General features: G+C 41.7%; 1 protein-coding gene across 2 annotated transcripts; it reads right to left on the bottom strand.

Annotated features, from left to right (window-relative positions):
* Positions 1 to 356: 356 nt before the first annotated feature.
* On the bottom strand, positions 357 to 17711 carry rab27a (RAB27A, member RAS oncogene family). Of its 2 annotated transcripts, none has more exons than XM_083650933.1 (6): positions 17491 to 17711; positions 10290 to 10450; positions 7089 to 7174; positions 6849 to 6952; positions 4057 to 4180; positions 357 to 3240 (listed from the first exon to the last, which is right to left on the bottom strand). In XM_083650933.1, the coding sequence occupies exons 2-6, from the start codon at positions 10440 to 10442 to the stop codon at positions 3045 to 3047; spliced, it is 663 nt and encodes a 220-aa protein (XP_083507059.1). In that variant the 5' UTR covers positions 10443 to 10450; positions 17491 to 17711; the 3' UTR covers positions 357 to 3044. The 2 variants fall into 2 exon arrangements, with proteins under 2 accessions (XP_083507059.1, XP_083507058.1); XM_083650932.1 differs by having other exon boundaries at positions 10290 to 10457; positions 17503 to 17711.
* Positions 17712 to 21131: the final 3420 nt, after the last annotated feature.

The following is a 21131-nucleotide window of genomic DNA, read 5'->3' as shown; positions in this document are numbered from 1 at the left end:
TGGTGATAAATTTATAATGGAATGTGTTAATGTGATGTAAAATGCAATTACTTAGGCTACATCATTAAAATGCCAAAATAATGTAAAAGGTACTGGAAAGTACTTAAATTTGACTTGCATCATGGTGAGGTGATTATTTATAGTCGTATATTTTGCAGAAACAACATAATGCAATAGATTACAGTGGCCATATCCACAGCACCTCACAAGTCTTATTTTCATCCTTTTTCCTCACAAACTCTGCTCAGAAGTTCCCAACTTTTAAATACATTATAAAGAACATGATGTGAACCTCTGACATGGCTGTAAATGTTTCCAAGATAGATAAATGAGATATGACATGAGATAAGACATGATTAAATAAATAAAAACATTTATTTTATTTGTTTAAGATATAATTTACATATTTGTCATGAAAGTGTTTGCCAATATCAGATCTAAGTATATTGCAGGCCAATCTTCATGATATAATCGAACAAATTGGATTTTAGTGATCAATTTAATATTTGAATCTGCGGACAGAAATTGTGAGTGAAATATATCTGTTTACATTAATGATCAGTCTTAACTAAATACCTTATCTTACATATCTTGTGATCAGGAATTATATATACTATTCAAGAATAGGTTATAAATAATCCTTTGTGTGTGAAACTGTTAAAATCCAGTTAGGACAAATATTCTCTCATCTTTTTTCTACTGAGTGCAATTATACGCTACACATTTTATGTAAAATGTCAAGTATACACAAAAAAGGTACAAGCGGCTGCATTTTGATTCTAAATGCTCACTATTAAGATAAAGTGTCTGATATAAAAGCTACATTTCATTTTCTTACTTATACAAAGGCTTAGCCTATGCCAAACAATTGCAAAAATAAAACCAAAATGTGGGTTTATTAGTGTAAAAAATCCCCCCCACCAGCTCAGTGTGTCTGGACTGCAGTAGAGGAGGCTGCCTTTTGTTGTATTCCCTTGGTGTGGTGTTGTGCAGATGCATTATCTGAAGTAAGTCAGTTTTGTTAGTTATTTCCTTTGTGTACTGATTTCATCATTATTTGACTTGGATTGATTTTATTACTTAAAACTGTTGTTTTCCTGTTTAATTGAATAATTTGTTAATACTTCTTGTTTTTAGGCAAAAACATCTGCCTACATCTGCCTAGCACCATCAACATTAAGGGATTTGAACTTTAATAAACACCCTTGAAATGTTCCTCTTCAGTCTGATTGGTGTCCCACTTGCTGAGGCTAAAAGTTAACCACATTTAGTAGTTTTTACTTACATTATGCTAAAAAGCAATCCTTCCTGGATACAGCTCCATCCTGAACAACTTGTTTTCATTTGGTTTGTATTTGCTTATGAACCACAGCTTCAGTATTCAAAAGCACACGCGGGTTTCCTCAGGCCATTTACACTGAGCAGAGTGGAATGAAGTGTGACTGCATCTCAAGATCAAATGCAGTCTGAGGACTTCCAGGGAGCCCCAAGAGGAATCCCCATCAATACAGATTAAATTCACTGTTAATTAATTTACCAGTTGGTAGCCTAATGAGAGAATGACGACTATTTTGGAAGTTTCAACCAACTGTTTAGTCACAGACAAGGTACAAAGATATAATTCTGTAACATGTGATATCTACAAAACTCTTGTAACTCAAACTTGTATTTGGGGCTCATGAGGGATCAGTATGAGGGAAGCAGCCCCAAAAGACTGCTGAGCCATGTCTGATTCAAAACAGTAGGCATGTTTGACAAGTGAATAAAACAAGACATTCAGAGTCTGGATCACTACCTGATGCTGCCTAGTGCCTAAATTACTGTAGTAACATTATTCTCTAGGTATTTCGTGCCTACAAAACAATTTGATGTTATCCCAAATAAAATATGAATAGATTCAGACTACTTTTTTCTTCTATTAACTCAATGTACAGCTTTTTTGCACAGATCTTTGAAGGGGAAAAAACAAATGGATGTGTGCATTTTGAGATCCATTTATAAAACAGGATGAAGAAATGCACAACAGTAAGTGTATAAAGATGTCCTGATGTAGGCTACTGCTCAGTTTCTACTTTGAATATCAGTGTATATATGTATGTATATATATATATATACACCAATTCTGTAATTGCCAAAATTGTCATATTGAACTGTAGGTGGCTGTCAAATTGTACTCCATAATTTACATTCAGCAGGCAAACATCACAAGTGTTTATCTAGGAAACAAAATACATTAGTGCTAATGTGGCAAGTAACCGGCTTCATTCCACTAGCAAGATTGTTGCGCTAATGCTGGATAGACAATTTGAGCAACGGTTTTCTTTGCTATAGTGCCAATGAGGTAACGGTCACAGCGTTAGCCTGCACATAGCCTACAGTAGAATCACATCAGTAGTACATACAGTAATTGGCTGCTGGTGGCTAACGCCACCCTTCGGTTCAGCCGCAGGCAACTTTTCAGAGCCAACAAAGAGGAAATGAGGTGACCGTGGTTAACATCAGTCAACGTTTCTCTGACACTAGAAAAGGGACTAAGTGCCTTGGTCGCAGTGTGGATGCACGCTAATATTTCAGCAAGTAAAGAGTATTCACACATTTATAACATTGCATATTTGGCATCGCAGCTTGCTTTGTGGCACCATGTGGAGCGGTGAGGACGAGGCTGGCAACATGGAGCGCAAAAGTCATGCCTGGAAATATGATCAGCATATTAAACCGGTGACCATTACAGGAAATAAACGTCCCATTATGAATCAATTACTTAAAAGACCCATTACATGAATTTGAATGCATGTGTTCAAAAGGCACTTGATTCTCTGACTTAGCAGAAACACATCAATAACAGTTTATCAATAATGCACTGGCTGGTGGGGCAGTGGTCAGCAGTTAATGTTAGTTTTACCTAACACAAAATACAATATATACTCCCTGTTAAAAATCAATGTCACCATGAACGTAGATGTCTTATCAAATGTAATCCATTCCTATTTCACACCAGTATTACAGAGAGGGGGGACTAAAATGGCTCCTCGTTGCTGTGGAGCCTAACATGAGCATTTGCTGCTGTCCGAGCCTTCTGCGATGTCTGGGTTGGTGGGTCCGTTAACTCGGACGGTCCCGTCGGGGATCCAGGACTTGTCGACACACCGCTCCATCCTCTTCATGACGAGGTCCAGCAGCACATCCACAGCATGGCTGACGTTCTGTGCGTTCGCTGCGCTTGTCTCAAAGTAAGGGATTCTGCATGGAAGAGAACACCGAAAAGAAGGATCAGGAACTTCTCATACCATTTACAATGCAGGACAAACAAACCAAAATACCCTCAAAATTGAAACTTATTTAAAAAACACTACTCTATGCCCAATAAAATTGTACACCCAAAACGTGTGTCACAAGTATGGGGTTGTCTGGACTTTTAGCCGCCCCCATCGATTTCAGTGGCCGGTAGTACTTGCCGTGACAAACTCCTTCAGCCAATCAGCGCCAATCTAACTTTTGCCAAATCCAGTCGGAAGAACAGCGAAAATCTGGCGATTTTCTGTCGAGAAATTCCACCAGTGCATACACTTGTTCTAACTAATAACTGCACTTAAGGCTGTGTGTACTCTACTCACATTAGCATTACCGTTTTGCCAGCGGAGTTCTTGATTGGCCCAGTTACGTCATCAACTACGACGCAGTCCCCGATTGGCCCGGTTACGTTGTAATTTCAGGAAATCGATGTGGGCCGCTATAGAAGTCCAGACTGATCCGTGGAGCGAAGCAGAATGTGAGATTGCGTGATCAGGATGTTCTTACCAGGCTATATCTCAAAGTCATTTACAAACATTTTTTGAGGCACAGATCTATTGAGCACTTTTTGTATTCATTACAGGTGTGTCGAATAGGCCCAGAGCAGGATATTTTATAAACGTGCACAAATATTTGCCTTTCAAGGAGGACCAATCTATTCTGACATTCTCCCGCACAGACTTGGGCAAACAGTGCAGCCACTGCCTTCTTGACAAACGTTTGAGGGAGAGGTTCATGTACAGATGATCCAGACATGACACATACCCATACTTCTCTGCCAGCTCACGAGCCTCTTCTTCTTTGACTGCCCTCTGCTCCCCCAGGTCACATTTGTTGCCACAAAGAACAATGTCTGGATTTTCGCAGTACGCGTGAACCTGTAACTGGCCTGAAAAACACAAGTAGCATGTATCATGTATTCAGCCCCATTGTATTGCCTATAGTTACTAGGCCATAAAATCTACTAAAATCTAATCTACTAGGCCCTAGTAGTAGATTACAATACTGTAACTCAAAGGACCTGGGAAATGGGAATAAAGGATAATTGATCTGTGGGACGATTTGCAGGGCTGGAAAAAAGGCGGAGGAACAACATTGGCCTGAAGGTCCCACTTTGGTCCTGGCTTGTTGTTGCCCAAGGCAATGGAGAGGTGACATCTGATGTAATTTTGTAGACTGTAGAGTTAGTGTTTCCACCACTTGGTGTGTAGTCCAAAATCCAACTGAAAAATGGAATGGAGGGGGTATGGTGCATTGGTGGTGCAGTGGTAAGCGCTGTCGCCTCACAGCTAGAAGGTCCTGGGTTCGATTCCCACCTGGGACGCTGTGAGCGCTGGAGGAGTGCGTGCCCATCCGAATGTCCTCGAGTGCCCACCGCCCGGGTGGGGTCGCCAAAAGGGCCCCTCTGTGTGGAGTTTGCATGTTCTCCCCATGCCCCCTGGGGGTTTCCTTCATATAGGAACCCGACACCAAAACATGCAATATCCTGGTCGCTGATGTGGTGCCTCCTCTGGTCGTTAGGGGCCCCTGTTCGGAGGGAGGGGAACTCGTTGGAATAGCGTGATCCTCCCACGTGCTATGTCCTACCGGTGAAGCTTCCCCTGTCAGGTCAAAAGAAGCGGCTGGCTACTGCCCATGTCTCGGAGAAAGCATGGAGCCAGTTTCGGCTCTCCCAAGATTGGCAGAGGGTGGAGCAGCAACCAGGATTAAAAAAAAAAAAAAAAAAAGCACTAACGGGGGATAAAAATGGGATAAAAAATATCTGGGAAAAAAAATATATATATAAAAAAAATCTAATAGGATTTCCCCCCCATGTTTTTTTGTTGTTTTTTTTGCGGGGGGTTCCTATCTGGAGGAAATCCCAGCACGGAGAGGACATGCAAACGTCTTTTAAACGTCTTACCCTTTTATTTCAAAGTACATCACAAACAAAGGGTCCATTCTGCTGCAACTCTACAGCGCTGCTTAATCCAGAACCTTACTTCCGGGAACTATTGCGAGGTAAGAAAAGGAAAAAAGATCCATTGGAGTGAATGGAGATGACGCAACTCTTACTATCAATATGGCTGAGTGGAGTGGAGGCAATGTCAAACTGCAGATGGAAATAAGGAGTGTAACGAGTTGACAATTCTGTCTGATATCAGGCAAAGGGGAATCCCTAACTTCAACAGATGTGATTCTCTTAATCAAAGACACAACACTTTTCTGTTATTGGTTAACATAATGTTTCAATCAGTTGCTGGACTCCACTGAAAACAAAAGAAAATGTTGTAGTCCAGCAGCCCTGGCGCCAGACCAGATATCCAGAGAGGGCACGAGCCTTAAAGGAACACTCCGCCCATTTTCAACCAGCTTTGTATCATTAGAACATCAGTAGTATATCAGAAAACTGTAAACTGTTTTGAAGTCTGTCATTTAATTTGACAGTTATTGAGTGTTAGAGTGTGGACCAGTGACATCACTGGTCCACACTAACTCAAATTAATAACTCATTAACTCAAATCAACTCTCAATAACTGTCAAACTAGATGAATGATGAATAGTTTGACAGTTATTGAGAGTTGATTTGAGTTAATGAGTTATTAATTTGAGTTAGTGTGGACCAGTGATGTCACTGGTCCACACTTTAACACTCAATAACTGTCAAATTAAATGACAGACTTCAAAAGCGTTTACAGTTTTCTGATATACTACTGATGTTCTAATGATACAAAGCTGGTTGAAAATGGGCGGAGTGTTCCTTTAAGCAGGGGGGCACTGATAAAATGTGTCCCCCCCCCCCCCCCCCAGAAGAAAACGGAGCTTTACTGCCCGAAACGTTACTGCAGAGCCAGCACTCCTAGGGGAGAGCAGAGCAAGGAACTAACCACTCTACACTAACACGGATATTGATGTAATGGGTAAATATACCACTCTCATCACATGTGTGTATCACTTACAGTGTTGAGTCATAGTCTATTTTTTATTTGTCTTTATTGAATGTTTCAAAACTGCATGTTTAACTAAGAATGGGCTAATGATTATTTCCACCCACCACTCATTTCATTTGGTTACTTTCATGTCAAAAGTTTGGAAGCAACAAAGTGTAGCATGCTGAGGAAAGTGGGCGGAGTTTCCCAGCATGCTCTGGGGTAGTGTGTTTCAACAATGTGTTTTGGAGATTAATTAAACCTTCTTGTTCTCTATATATGTGTTATTAGTTATCTGCAATGTTATGTAATGACTAGTAGAGTTGTTTTGCATGCTAACTACATTGCTTTACAATGTTAAATGTTGACACCATAAGTGAGACGGGGGTATAGTTTAATGACCCCCTCTGAGTTTCTGTGTTTGAGTGAGTGTGTTCTAAAGTGAATAAAAGGACATTGAGCCCCCCCCACCCCCGTGGCACCGGTGCTGCAGTCCAATCTGCTTGGTTGCTGCTTGCTTCCATAACTGGAGGAATACAAGTTTGATATTACAACAGTCTGACAACAGCCATGTGTCCCTGTACTTGGTACGTGACACCTATACCATCACTGATTCCCATGACTAAAAATGTAAACGAGAGGACATACTCATCCAGTTTCTGACGTTAAGGAAACTTTGTTCATTCGTGAGGTCGAACAGCAGGAGGAAGCCCATTGCATCCCTGAAGAAAGCAGTTGTCAAACTCCGAAACCTGTCAACATACAGACAAACAAAAACTTCATAAGAAACTTCATTCATCATCAAGGATAAAACACGTCTTTTGAAAACAGCTGAAGACAACTCCAGGTTGGAGAGTGTGACAAAGCAGGAGATGTCAGTCTGCATACCTCTCCTGTCCTGCGGTGTCCCACAGCTGAATGTGGATCTTCTGCCCTCGGCCCGTAGTTCCATCTGGACCGTTTGACTTGTATAACTGGGGGACAGAGACAGGCAAGGTCTAGATGTTTTTTGCACTCCATTTAACAGGGGATATCAAAGTTACAATGAATTTAAAAAAAACTTTTCACCTTGATAGCTAATTTTCCATGTCATAACATACAGCTACTTAACAACAAATGCCATTTTCTTGCATTTGAACATCACAATACCATTAGTTTTACTTCCTGGAAAACAACACCCCCCCCCCCCCTCTCTATATAAAACTGCCCTTCTCTCCCTGATGGATAGTCCATTGTTTTCCAATTTGTTTGCCCCATTTTTGAATTCATTATGTCCCCCCCCTAACGTCCTGTTTCAACTGGAAATGTCAAATTATGGAGGCCCTCTCAAAATGCAGTTTCATTGTGACTTTTAAAGCGTTTCTACCCGTGTTCCGTTGTGGGAGCAGCCAGCTCTACTCTGGTGTCTCTGATAACAGGCGCCTAGCTTTAGGATTAGTCCGCTCTCGACCTGAGCAACCATGAAAGTAAAAGAAAGGCTGACTTGTTTAGCAGCTGCTCAGCCCTATCTGCTTCTTAGAGGATGGAAACCATTTAAAGCAGGCGTGGGCAATTCTTTTTTCCTGAGGCCACATGAGAAACCCAGATTGTTGCTGGTGAGCCAAAAAAATGTTGTCATGTGAGGTCAGGTCAGGTCACTCCCAAAGCACGAGGGCCGTTGGTGCACTTTGATGACATCACCATCCTGATTTTATCACTAGATTAAATCATAGAAAATAGGGATGCACGATATATCTGCAATCATATCGTATCGGCAGATGTTAGTCATGTTTTTAACATATCGGCATCGGTCTTCAGCCAAATTTTCCCATTGAGAGGAAACATTGTGATAAATCTATGATTTATGGGCTTTTCCAAATGTTTTGGAAAATACATATTAAATACACAAATAAATATTTTGGAAATAAAGAAATGCATTACTTTTTCTGAAGACAGAGTAGGAAGGCTGTAGCCTGGGTAAACCCAGCCTCCACGTGACCTGCTCTCAGACCTGCTCTCAGTCACTACAGTCACCTAGTGACACCTAGTGAGAGCAGGGTAAGCCTGAGAGCAGGTCACGTGGGGGATGGGTTTACCCAGGCTAGGAAGGCTGATCCGTGAGCGGCTGCTTCTGGGACGCGGGTCGGGGTCGTAATCGGCCTCGGCTGGGTCTACTGGGCGAGGGTGTATGATGTTGACAGACCCGAAACACCCCACGACCCCAGTTAACATCACTGATGACGCGTCCCAGCGCATGCAGTAGTATGTACAGTATATTTGAACCTAAACCCCTGGCTCTCCCTGGCCAGTGACACTTGGGAATAGACTAGGTGACAACCAAGTATAGTTTGGTGAGAAGCTGGAGAGACAGTTGACGGTCGGAGAGACGGCATCTGGAACGGTATGGGCTTTAGCACCCCAGCCTGGCTCTCTCGTGAGGGAGAAATCCACAAACGCTACGGATCAGCCTCCTGAAAATCTGCGTAAACATCGGCGCGGCCTGTGGTCCTTCAGGCTAGAGCGAGGTGCTCGGCGCAGGTGAATGACGTGCAGCGCACAGGCCTCCTTGAGGCATCCTCCCTGCCCATGGTATGGCATGGTAGGATTGCCTTTTTCCGCGGGAGGTTCTGGTGAGACGAAGGAGGTGCCCGGCCTGGAATCACCCCACAGGGCCTTAGACCTCCATGCACCGAAGGTCTTTCAATACTGCTGTGTAGCACTAAACTCTATTGCAGCGGATTGGGCGTGATCAACCCTTCCGCGGGCAACGTTGCAGACAGAGTAGGAAGGCTGATCCGTGAGCGGCTGCTTCTGGGACGTGGGTCGGGGTCGTAATCGGCCTCGGCTGGGTCTACTGGGCGAGGGTGTATGATGTTGACAGACCCGAAACACCCCACGACCCCAGTTAACATCACTGATGACGCGTCCCAGCGCATGCAGTAGTATGTATATTTGAACCTCAAATTCACAGTGTTTACATGTGTTGTTCAGTATGTACAACATTTTATTAGAAATGTGTTTTTATACAGATCATATCGACATCGGTAAATATCGGTTATCGGCCATACCAGCAATGTTAATATTGGTTATCGGCATCTGCCAAAATTTTCACATCGGTGCATCCCTAGTATAAAACATATTGTGCACTTATTCTTCAGCATTTATTATATTGAAAATCACTCCAAACAGTCAATTTAGTTCATCTCATTCAATATTTTTAGCAAGTCAAATGGTGTGGTTTGTCTTAGACCTCCCGGGCCAGGCAGAATCATCAGGTTCTGGCCCCCAGGCCATATAGTGCCCAGGGTCTGCATTAACCCAACAGTTTATAACTTTGTACCCAAAGCATGATCGGTCCGATTACTTACTATCGTGCGTAGTCACCCCCCAAAGGCCCATTCTGAACCAGGAAAAACCATGACAACGTCTGAAAGGCAACTCTAGACCAGAAAAAAATCTGGACTGATGCAATTTTTCAGTTGAAACGGCAATTGTTCAAACTACTTGTTTCGAAATGTTCACTCAAGTGCGATTGCTACATCGCTAACATTTTACCGGAAGACAGTAATGGAACCACTGAAGGACTGAATCAGTATTCATCAATGTACAGTACTTTAGTAGACTATATATATCGTGAGCCAAAGGTCAACCGCATCAATGAGTGCATACTGAGTAAACACTGAAGTACTCTTATTGCTCAGCTTGTTTGCTAATATGCTACAAAGTGTTTATTCTTAAGGAGGGTGCTACCGTTCAGCCACATTAGTCACCCTTGGAGCGTTACACAGATTCCTTATGCAACACTCGTCGTCAGTCCTCTTTTGTTACAAGACGTTTGCTTCATGGAGTGGGAATGCATTTACGCTCTTAATTAGGTTGCCACACACTTTTGTAACTCGCACTGAAACAAAGAAAGTGGAAAACATGTGTGCCATTTTAAAATGACATGCTCATTTAACTTAATAGAAAAAGGTTTGAAAAGAAGACCCAGTCAACAAGAAATCCCAACAGAATGCCGAAAAATAACAATGGCTTGAGAAAACAGTATTATTCCAAAATGTCCCACATAAAACCCACAAGCATTTAACGTAGCAGAAGACGTCAACTTACCACTCTCTTTTCTCTAAAGTCTATTCCCACTGTAGTGATGAACTTGGAGTTAAACTTGCCATCGGTGTACTGGTAGAGGAAGCTCGTTTTTCCCACTCCAGAGTCCCCGAGGGCTAGGAATTTGATGAGGTAATCGTATTCCCCATCAGACATAGTGAGTCCTTATATCTGAGACACACAAACACACACAAAACAGAGAACAAACAGTCAGCATCATCGTGCCTAAACTTTTTCTGTAAACCCAAGGCAAACTACACTAGGGCTGCAACTAACGATTATTTTCATAATCGATTAATCTGTCGATTGTTTTCTCGATTAATCGATTAGTTGTTTGGTCTATAAAAATGTCCGAAAATGGTAGCAAATGACGATCAGTGTTTCCCAAAGCCCAAGATAATATCAGTTTACTGTCATACAGGAGTAAATAAACCTGAAAATATTTACATTTAAGAAGCTGGAATCAGAGAATTTAGACCTTTTCTCTTAGAATTGTACTCAAAACGATTAATCGATTATCAAAATAGTTGTCGATTAATTTTCTGTCTGTAATTGATTCTGTAATTGATTCATCGTTGCAGCTCTAAACTACACTAATAATCTGAGTATTTTGAGATTTTACATCTCAGACCCATGCACAAAATGAGACAGACAACACTGAGATCAAATGACAATATACTGTGATTATAATATTACCCCCCCACCCCCAGATTATGGAGTGAAACTGTAAAAGAAAGAGAGTGAAGCTATAAAAGTAAAGAGACGATAGAGAGAGAACCAAGGTGACACACAAACTGGATCTGAAGCCACACAGTCAAAGCACCCTACAGTTCCCCAAGCAGCTCACCAACCCACTCAAACACGCATGGAGCGTTCGACATTTACGGCTGTCTGATTATCCGGGACAAGTGGAAAAGGGTGGGACAGTAGGTACCAGGGTGGGAATTAATACATGATGGTGGCCATGGCCTCCGCTGCCCCTCCCTCTGGCCGTGATGCCCTGAGATCCCTAAGGCCACCTTGGAAGTGCCCTGCTGCCTACCAGCCTGCTACTGTCAGTTGCTTTAAAAGCATCAGTGGTCTCAGTTTAATGTAGCCTGCCCTGTGCAAAGGGCACACATTACAGAAAGATCACTCTTCATAATGTCAATAGAGCAATGACCTTTGTGCCCTGGCATGTTGCCTTGTGCCCTAAAAAAATAAATAAAAAAATAAATAAAATAAAATAAAATAAAATAAAATAAAATAAAATAAAATAAAATAAAATAAAATAAAATAAAATAAAATAAAATAAAATAAAATATGCCCGAAGGACAGATGGCCTTGCCCCTAAAATGACGAAATCCCCACCCGGGTGCGTACTTCCAGTAAGCTGCAGATTGCCAGTTACCAAACAGGACATCTTTGATACATTAGCATTTGTCCACTACAGGGCTAATGCATTATCTGTCTCTGTCAGATACACTAAACAACTTTTTAAATCCTAACACATCATCATGATTCATGAAAAGACTGGGTGTATATATACACCTAAACGACTTGGTTTATGCATGCATATTTCTTTATGACGACTGAAAAACATGGGATCGCACACTTAACGACTACGCCAGATGAGTGATGATCATACACTATTCGACTGCAACTGAACCAAAATGAACGCAGCAAACTCGCACGAGAACACGAGCTCTCGCGGTACGCTACGAGATGCCCGGTAGCAAAGCAAACCCAGGAATATCGCATAGATATATACAGTAAATTCCCATCATACTAGTTTGCTGTTGTTGTTGCGCCACCATCTGCATGGAATAAAGGATTAGTATTGAGACCTTTAGCAGACCTTTTTCCTCAAATCCTCAAATTTTGTCTCAAAATACTGAAACACAATGAGAATTATAGCATAGAAATCCAGACTTTTCTTACAGCTACACAATGACAATAAGAAGCAGATTTCTACTGGATGTTAAATTCCCAATGAGCATTCCTACACTACAAACTAAGAAAACAGCAGGAATCACATGACCATGGCATAGAAAAGGATTCAGACATTCTTTTACTGTGACCGGCACTGAAGCTTTCATTCTGAGCAATAAGCAGCTTAAGGTCTCGTGCAAAAATCAAGCTCCATGATAAATGTGGTGTGATGGAAGTGGTTTGCTCACGAGCTGATGGGCCTCAAAGGATGGTGAACTATGATTATGAACACGAAGTCTGGCATTCCGCTTGTGGCGAGATCTCTGCAGCTACAGGCACAGACTCTGTCGGCGTTTGTAATATTTTCATTTCGCTTTAAATGTTTCACTTGGCACTCACTTTTAAGACACGGGCCTTTGAACAGCCTGGCCAAGGAGCGTACGCCAGTTCAGCATCATCGTATAAACAAATTCTTAAAACTCATATTTACGTAATGATCTTTAATGTTTGACAACCACTTTTTACATGACATTTTCAGCTTCTTGCTTTGCTTACATTGATTTTTACTACTACTGATGTTATCTGATGCTTTTTGTAGAAAAGGGTCCATAATGGCCCACCATCAGGCCTGTTCTTGGGGCAACTGACGCCCACGAACCAACGCGCCAACGACTTAATGATGATGACACCACCGTGACTAGGGCTGCACAATATATCGTTTCAGCATCGTCATCGCAATGTGCACATGCGCAATAGTCACATCGCAGAGCATGCAATGTCAAGTAAGATAAATTAACTGATAACATACAGTAATGCATGCCCTCTCGGTGACGTTCTAAGCTCTTTTCCTACTAACTATAGTACTTTTACTCACTTAGGATCCTGCAACTCACCCTGTCTGTGGCTAAAAACACACTAACTTCCTAGTACGTCAACCGCGCACGTTACCCACTAGGCCACCTTCTTAAATGAGCAAGGCTTGATAGACCTATTCAAGACTTTTGGTGAAAATTCCTGTATTTTTTCATATCGCAATATATATCGCAGAATAAAAAAATATTGCAATGTCAGTTTTTTCCAATATCGTGCAGCCCTAACCGTGACATCATCAATGATGATGTCAAGAGTTCACCTGTGAGTTCATCAGCGATGTCAGACGGTCTAGGCTGACTGTGATGGCAGACGGGACTTTATGAGGTCACCGATGATGTCATACCTCCACGGACGTTGTGACATCACCAACGATGTCATACACCAAATGTGGGGGGTTATATAACAAGGTGTTATATGCATTCTCTCCATGTATTGTTGGTCCTGTTTACCTTTCTGTATACGACGTATACTGCTTCTGCCTGATACTCAATAAAGATAGCCTGAAAAGACATCTCCGTGGTTCTAACCGATCACTGCCCGTGAGCCCTCAACTACGATCCAGCACACTTCACACTTCACCCGAGGCAAGCACACAAGCTTCCTTACACTTTTATTTAAGCTCTTTGTAAGTGTGTTTTGAATGCAACCTGACCATTCATCCACACAGTCTCTAGATTCTTATCCTCCCTGGCTTCCTGATGATGGAAAATACCTTCATCCTTCAGGTATTCACAGCCACTTTCCATCAGTGTCAAATCTTCAGAAAACCTTAGGTCTGCCTCATAAATAAGCATCCCTATTTTATTAATAATATAAATAGGTTGTGGCCATTAGCAGGCAAAAACTTCACTTCTGTTGTTGATGAATATAAATAATTGGGTAATGTGAAATGTATTTCAAATGTAAAATTCCATCTTCCCTGCATGTCTCACCGCATGCATTTTCAAATCATTCAGCATCAGCAGCGTCTCGTGCACAAAGTCAAAAAGAGTAAATACTTTTTTTTTGCCACTTATTCCATTTTGATATTAAAATGCCAATTTGTTGAATAAAGATACACTTCAGTAGTCAAATAGCCTTCATTGTAGCGCCAAGTCACAATGAACTCTGAGAACCAAAACAGAGGGATTACTCACCAATGGTTATTATCAGATATATTTGTTCATCTTTTTTCCATCCCAATTATTGACATCACAACCCTGAGAGAAAACTGCCTGTAGTGTGCTGCTATCCAAACGAACGTGAGTCAGCAGCACAGGATATCTGCAGGTTACTTGCAGTGGTCTAAATCAAGCAAAACCACACTGTTGAAGATGCAGATTATATAAGTAAATTTCCACAGACTCACCAAGATAACTGAGCATGCTCGTTTCACATGGTAAAGTGAAAAGAAGGTAAGTGTTCATGAATATTAGTAGTAACTACCACCGGCACCTAGTACGTACTCATTACAAAAGTAACATATTACATGTAATATATTACTTTTAGCAGTAACTCAGTAATATAATTTATTACTTATAGGATTTCAGTAATATTATACCAGTTACTTTGTCAAGCAACTCAAGTTATAAATTGAGTAAAAAAAAAAGGACATATTTAAATAAAGATAGAATAATTTCCTAATAGTCTGTTTTTATACAAATAACCACTACAGATGACAATAACAAATGAAAAGATTAACATTTAGAATTTTGGATTGTTTAAACTGACCAATGCGGTTGACATTATTTTTCGGGATAGTTCCAGGGCAGCGATGTCCTTCTGCTGCTGCTGTTGTTTTGGTGAAAGTAATGCAAAAGTAGTGTAATAAGTAACAAGTTACTCTACACAGACAGCAATATTGTAAAGTAACTTATTACTTTCAAATTAAAGTAACTAGTACTATGTAGTATATTACATTTTGAAAGTAACTAGCCCAACACTGCCTAGTACACATAATGGTGTTGAAAACGGAATTTCAACACCATTTTGTAGTTATCTCATCACACACTATCCCATCCTCCTATATCACAACTTGAAAAGGAAGCACAAAAGCTATGGTGGCAGGGCAAGATGTTCTGTTGGGTTAGGCAACAAAATAGTCTGAGTGCAGTTAAGTAAAGGAAACAGGAACTATGTACCTATTACCATAATTACTGTCTAACACACACCTTGCTGAAGGTTGTTGCTTAAAGTGAACTCTAATGCATCTCTAAACCTACCCTTTACTGGATGTAGACTAACTAGTATTCAGTTTAACTTATTTACCGGTAAGTCAAAATGGTGGAAAGGAGCTGGTTTTAAGAAAACATTAATTCTTGGCAAGACATCTGTCTCCTCAGCCTACATCAAACTCTCGGGCTACATTGTGAATCGTTGGCTGGGAGACGGGTGTTTGTCCGCCAATTTCCAGCTTGCCTTATTAAATTGCCCATATTTACCTTTCTCCCTCAGAGAAAAACAAGTGTTAACCTAATCTGGGCTAAATTGGTCTACTTTTAAAGCAAAAATAACAACTCTGTACCTCTTTATACACTGTGAGGCCATGTTGCACTAAATACCAAGGTGTTACAGAATATAGGATTTCCCTTCCGTCTTACAAACAGCATCATTTACACCATGTGACACTAAAACGACCCAGTAAGTGAATTCTTCCAGGTGGGGTGGAGGCTCCTCACAGCAGAGGCTCACTGACTGTGAAATGGTGAAAAAACTCCATAATCAACTACTGCAACTGCCTCACCCGATGTCTAGTATGGAAGTGGTCAGGATTTACCTGATAATTTTGTGACATTTTGTTGTTATTATTCTCAATTGTTCTATTTAATTGATACTTTGGTCATTGATACTTTGCAGATTGTCTAATTGTAGGTTTTATATGGAGGTGAATTAAGTAAGGAGTGAAGTAAGGAGGTCAGATTGTTTGGAGGACCACCGGGCTGAGACCTGGAGCAGCTCCAAGCGGTACCATGATATGCCTTTCAGCTGCCATTACTTCCTCAGTTGTAGCAGCAGGACTGAGGGAATTAGCTGTGTTTGCCAGGCAGCTACACCCACAGACCAGCTCCTACCACAGATCAGCTCCTACCACAGACCAGCTCCTACCACAGATCAGCTCCTACCACAGACCAGCTCCTACCATAGATCAGCTCCTACCACAGACCAGCTCCTACCACAGACCAGCTCCTACCACAGATCAGCTCCTACCACAGATCAGCTCCTACCACAGACCAGCTCCTATCACAGACCAGCTCCTACCACCACAGACCAGCTCCTACCACAGACCAGCGCTTACCACAGACCAGCTCCTACCACAGACCAGCTCCTACCACCACAGATCAGCTCATACCACAGACCAGCTCGTACCACAGATCAGCTCCTACCACCACAGACCAGCTCCTACCACAGATCAGCTCATACCACAGATCAGCTCCTACCACCACAGACCAGCTCCTACCACAGACCAGCAAACAAAAACCGGCTTGAATCAGACATCGAGAAGAAGTTGCAGGACCCACCCTGCCTGGGCAGCGGTCCAACACAGAGGCTGTCCGCTCCTCAGTAAAATGAGGAAATAGCCAGATGCCACTGTAAAACTGTTCAAGATGAAAAGGGATGTGGCAGAAAGGCGATACTAAATGCCTCTGCGCTCTCTTGCCACACAATGTGTTAAATCATATGCCACTCAGAAAAAAATCTATCCAAAGTAACGGGTGATAATATAGATATGAATGCCAAACATCTTTCAACTCCGGAAACCAATGTCACTAACCATCCAGTGATTAGAAATACCCGTTGAAGAAGCCCAACCAACACCAGTAGGTATGTGGGAGGATACATGACTGAAAACAAACTCATTCCCACGATGAGACAGAAACTCATGAAATTGATTAACTGAAACAAATGCCAACAAAACTAAGAATGGCGGATAATAAGCTCAGCTGGTCCCCATGTGGTGATCGTCCTGGGTGGTCAGATGAGCTCTCACTTGACACTTTTGGAGATGATATGGATCTCTAGAGGACATTTTGCAACTTCCCACCATCTGACTGTCACACACAGAAATCTAGCAACCTAACGTTATGTCTGCCAAACTGCCTGGAAACTGTCAAGAGGTGTTAACTATATAGTCCTGCAGGGTGAAGGACTGATTTAGCTATCACAGACAGAGGTTTGTTTTGCCAGTTTGGATGGCGAAAACTAACATTACAGTTGAGAAAGACAGCTGTAAAAGATTATAATACCAAGACCAAAAAAAACATGTTTTCCAGCGTCAGTGGTCTTGGATGATGTGAGGGTTCAAATTGAAGAGCTGTAGGCAGTTGATCAGTCATTATTGTAGCAAATAATCAAGCTAGCAAGAAAGTTGAGCAAACTTTGCAGCCTCTCGCTATCTCCAGACAGATGCAGTTTCCTCGAGTGACATTTCCTGAAAATACACTGAGCTACTCACCAGCCCCTGGGCGTTGCTGCGGAACGTTTTGGTGATGAAAAACAGCTGTAAACCTAATCGTGAGGCTTTCCCGAAACTAGTCAACTCAATGAGGACCGTGCTTTCTCAGCCGCCCCTTCTTTGGGCCATTCGTTGCATTAGCTGCCTAGCTTCATTAACACCACACTGTTAGCTTACGTTACTTTCCCTGGTATTCATGCTGAGGAGAAGCGAGCGAGCAAGCGGCTCCTCCCACCAAGCTCAGGGGCCGTGGGTTTCTCACCAGCTAATGGAGACTGCGGGGAAGTTTCTTTAGGTTCGATAGTCGACTGAACGTCTGACTGTCGAATATTTGGAGAACCACTGAGCTACAGGGCCACGAGAGATGTAATATGTATTATTATTATCATTATTACTAATACTACTAATTAATAATAAATCATTCTCAGTGTGAGCTGACTGCACAGACTCAAGGTGGGTAGTTTCCACACTTCAGCATCATGGATGAGAGGTCAGGTGAGATGAACGTGTGCCAATTAATAAATGAGTCCTCTACAAATAACTTTTTAAGTCATTTAATGTGTATTACGGTCAAAGTTGTAGCTAGCTTTCAAGTAAATTGAAACTGTCTTTTAACTAATAATACCCATTCTAAAATGTGTGTTTTTGCCTTCTTAACGGTGCAGCCAGTCATGTCACATCTGAGAGGCATGCTGTTTGATTGGGGTCGGGGATTGTCACTATCAGGTTCTTTCCTGGATAGGATAGGATAGGATAGGACAACCTGCCACCTGGAGGAGACTTGGGGAAATGCTCCTCCACTAGTTGCATCCAGGCTTTCATGCTGAGGTGAACACTGTTTGGGCCACTGAGGAAATTAGGAGGTAATGAAGGAGGAAGGGTGTAGGCTACTGTATTATTTTTGACACAGTCTGTTTCACCACCTTGCCTGAAAACATTTATTTTTTCTTGAAAACAGTCTGTTTGGGCCTCACTCACCAGGCCATTTCCCCACTTGAATCTGAGATGGAAAAATTTCTTTTGGTCAGGCTGAAACCAACTTGGTTAGCCCTTGAGCCTTCATAGACTATAATTCAGTCAAGTCGCAGCTGGCTTCTTTTCACAGTGTGAAGTCACCTTAAAAGTAGCCCAATGGGTATATTTATTGTTTTAGTAGGCCTACCATTGAGTACCTAAACTCTTGTTTGACCAGGCTAGAAACTAGGAAATCTATGTAGCCTATGGGACTTTATAGTCATAGCCTACATTAGCTGCTTTTTCAGTGTTACAAAATATTTTAAAATGCCAATATTATATATCTTATGGTGCTGTCCTGTTTACTAAATGAATAAACCTGCTCACATACTGCAGGGCTCCAGTTTCAGTGATTTATTGCACCAAAGATCAGAGTGACGTGTTGAGCACCAAGCTCAGAAGCTCTTCATCAGTGTTCACATTTGGCTCAGCATGCCCTTTTTGGCTTTGGATGTACATGCTTACTCCTTTTCACCATCCTGTTTGCTGCACTATTTAGATTCAAAACATCAAATTTGATTTATTTATTTATGTGTCAACAAAGCCAATTTGCAATATATCCTAATGGGTTTATAGTTTCTTTTAGGGGTGTGATTTTTTGAGAAAAATGTTGCCAGTCTATTCTTCATATGTGTAGGGAGTGTGAAGAACAAAAACAAGAATTCCGTGCAATTTTCATTGTTTCATTCACAAGTGTATTGAGAAAATAATTAAGTCAAATTATTAAATACTTTATGTTACACAATAACAATCACTCCAAGAGGCATGGGTTCATCTATTCTGGCCTTTTATCTGGTGTGGCCTCTGGTTCTGACAGTCCACCAGCCTCTGACGCAGCTCCTCTGGCTTCTGCCCCTTCAGGATTCTCTGGGAGTGACAAACAATTTTCCTCTGATTGACTCTGATTCTTTGGCACATCTTGATTTTGCTGTCCAGGGCTCTTCTGCAGAGACTCAAAACAAGGTCTGTAAATGTAAACGCCACCACAAATTCCCACCAGTGTGGCAACGGCAATCTGTGAGAAGGGTATCCTCTGTCGAAACATGCTTTCTCTCGATATGGAACCGAGAACCCCAATCAATCCTTTCACTGAGTCACAAGATGATCCTGGAAGAACAGAACAGTGGTGTTGAGGCATTAAGCACACTTGGAACAACCATGCTAGTGCAAAACAGCATTGACGTATACTGGATCACAGAGTGTGAAGAAGTGTTCCTCCTTCAGAGAACAGGAGGCTTCTCTTCGTGAAGAACAGCTCTTATCCAACTAACTAACTAACGAACAAACTAGTTAGTTAGTTAGTTACAAACACAGTTCAGGACTTGTATGACAGCAATCCAAAAAGGACTGAAGCTGGACAAAGGGTGCCCCTTGAACTAAATAGCCCAAGTGTTTGATATTCATATTGTTGGGTGTTTTTATTTTGTCCAGCAAATTATATAATTTTGGAAGCACACATTTGAAAGCAGTATTATTACAGGGATAAATCATTTAACGTCAAGTATAAATTATAGCCTAAACAATTTACGATTACTATTATTTTGAAAGATCCAGATCGGATGTCACAAACGGTGCCGTCTGCTAGCTTGACAGTGACAAAGACAGTGACCTGACCTGTACCACAAGGTCCACAAAATACATTTTTGATTGAGTGGACATTGACATTCCCTACAGCAGCCATGATGTGGACCGGGTCGAGCCAACTCACCGAAGTAATCTTTTTATCCTATGTGTTTGAAGGCACCAGACAGCAGACACGAGAACACAGTGCTCGGAACCTCGGAACTCTCTTCTTCCTTATTACTGGCAGACCGCAACGTAAAAAGTTCCACAGCGCCTCCTACTGTACCGGTGTGTTTAGTGTCATTAATTAATTCAACTATTCCGTATTCCTGTATAGCCCTTGGGGCGGCTTTAGCTCAAAGGGTAGAGCGGGTCGTCACCCCTCACCCTTCACCCGCCAATCATCCTGGACAAAAGAGGTCCGTGGCTCGATCCGCAGCCAGACCACAGACCACACCGCTAAGCGGAGGGAGCCCAGGCAGAGAGAAGAAGCCCCACCATAGGACAACTCACCAAAACTCATAAAGCATTTTATCACATAGCCTATTGGCAGGTTTGATTTTGGGAGGTAACAATATAGATAAATAACAGGTGATTTTATTTTACCAGGCGTGACTCCGGTGTAATACCGCTAGCTGTATGTAGGCTACCCTCTCATCAAACATCGCACTGGATGTTCAGAACCACTCTCAAAATATTTCAGAACAAATGGAAGTCCTATTTATTACTTGATGCCCATCTTTAAATATAAAGTCACATTTGTGCCATAAATGATTTGTGCCATAAACGTTAACATACATTATGTAAAATATATTTCTGTATCATCATATAAGTACCATGGTTAAAAACATAATCATAGCCATTGAAGTTGCAATGAAGCTATATATATTCACCATGCTGAATTAAATTGCAATGAGAAAATGGCGTCGGAGAGTGAGAGTGAGAGCGAGAGTGAAATTGAATATGATCAGGATAATAGGGGAATTGAGAATAAACGTAAAAGTTTGTCGAGTGTTTCAAGTGGTACAAGTCAGTTAGTGAAGAAAGTGAGG

This window comes from Poromitra crassiceps (assembly GCF_964638095.1).
Source record: "Poromitra crassiceps genome assembly, chromosome: 14".
Classification (NCBI taxonomy): domain Eukaryota; kingdom Metazoa; phylum Chordata; class Actinopteri; order Beryciformes; family Melamphaidae; genus Poromitra; species Poromitra crassiceps.
Note: the sequence above shows the minus strand (reverse complement) of the source record. Positions and strands in the feature narration are given on the sequence as shown.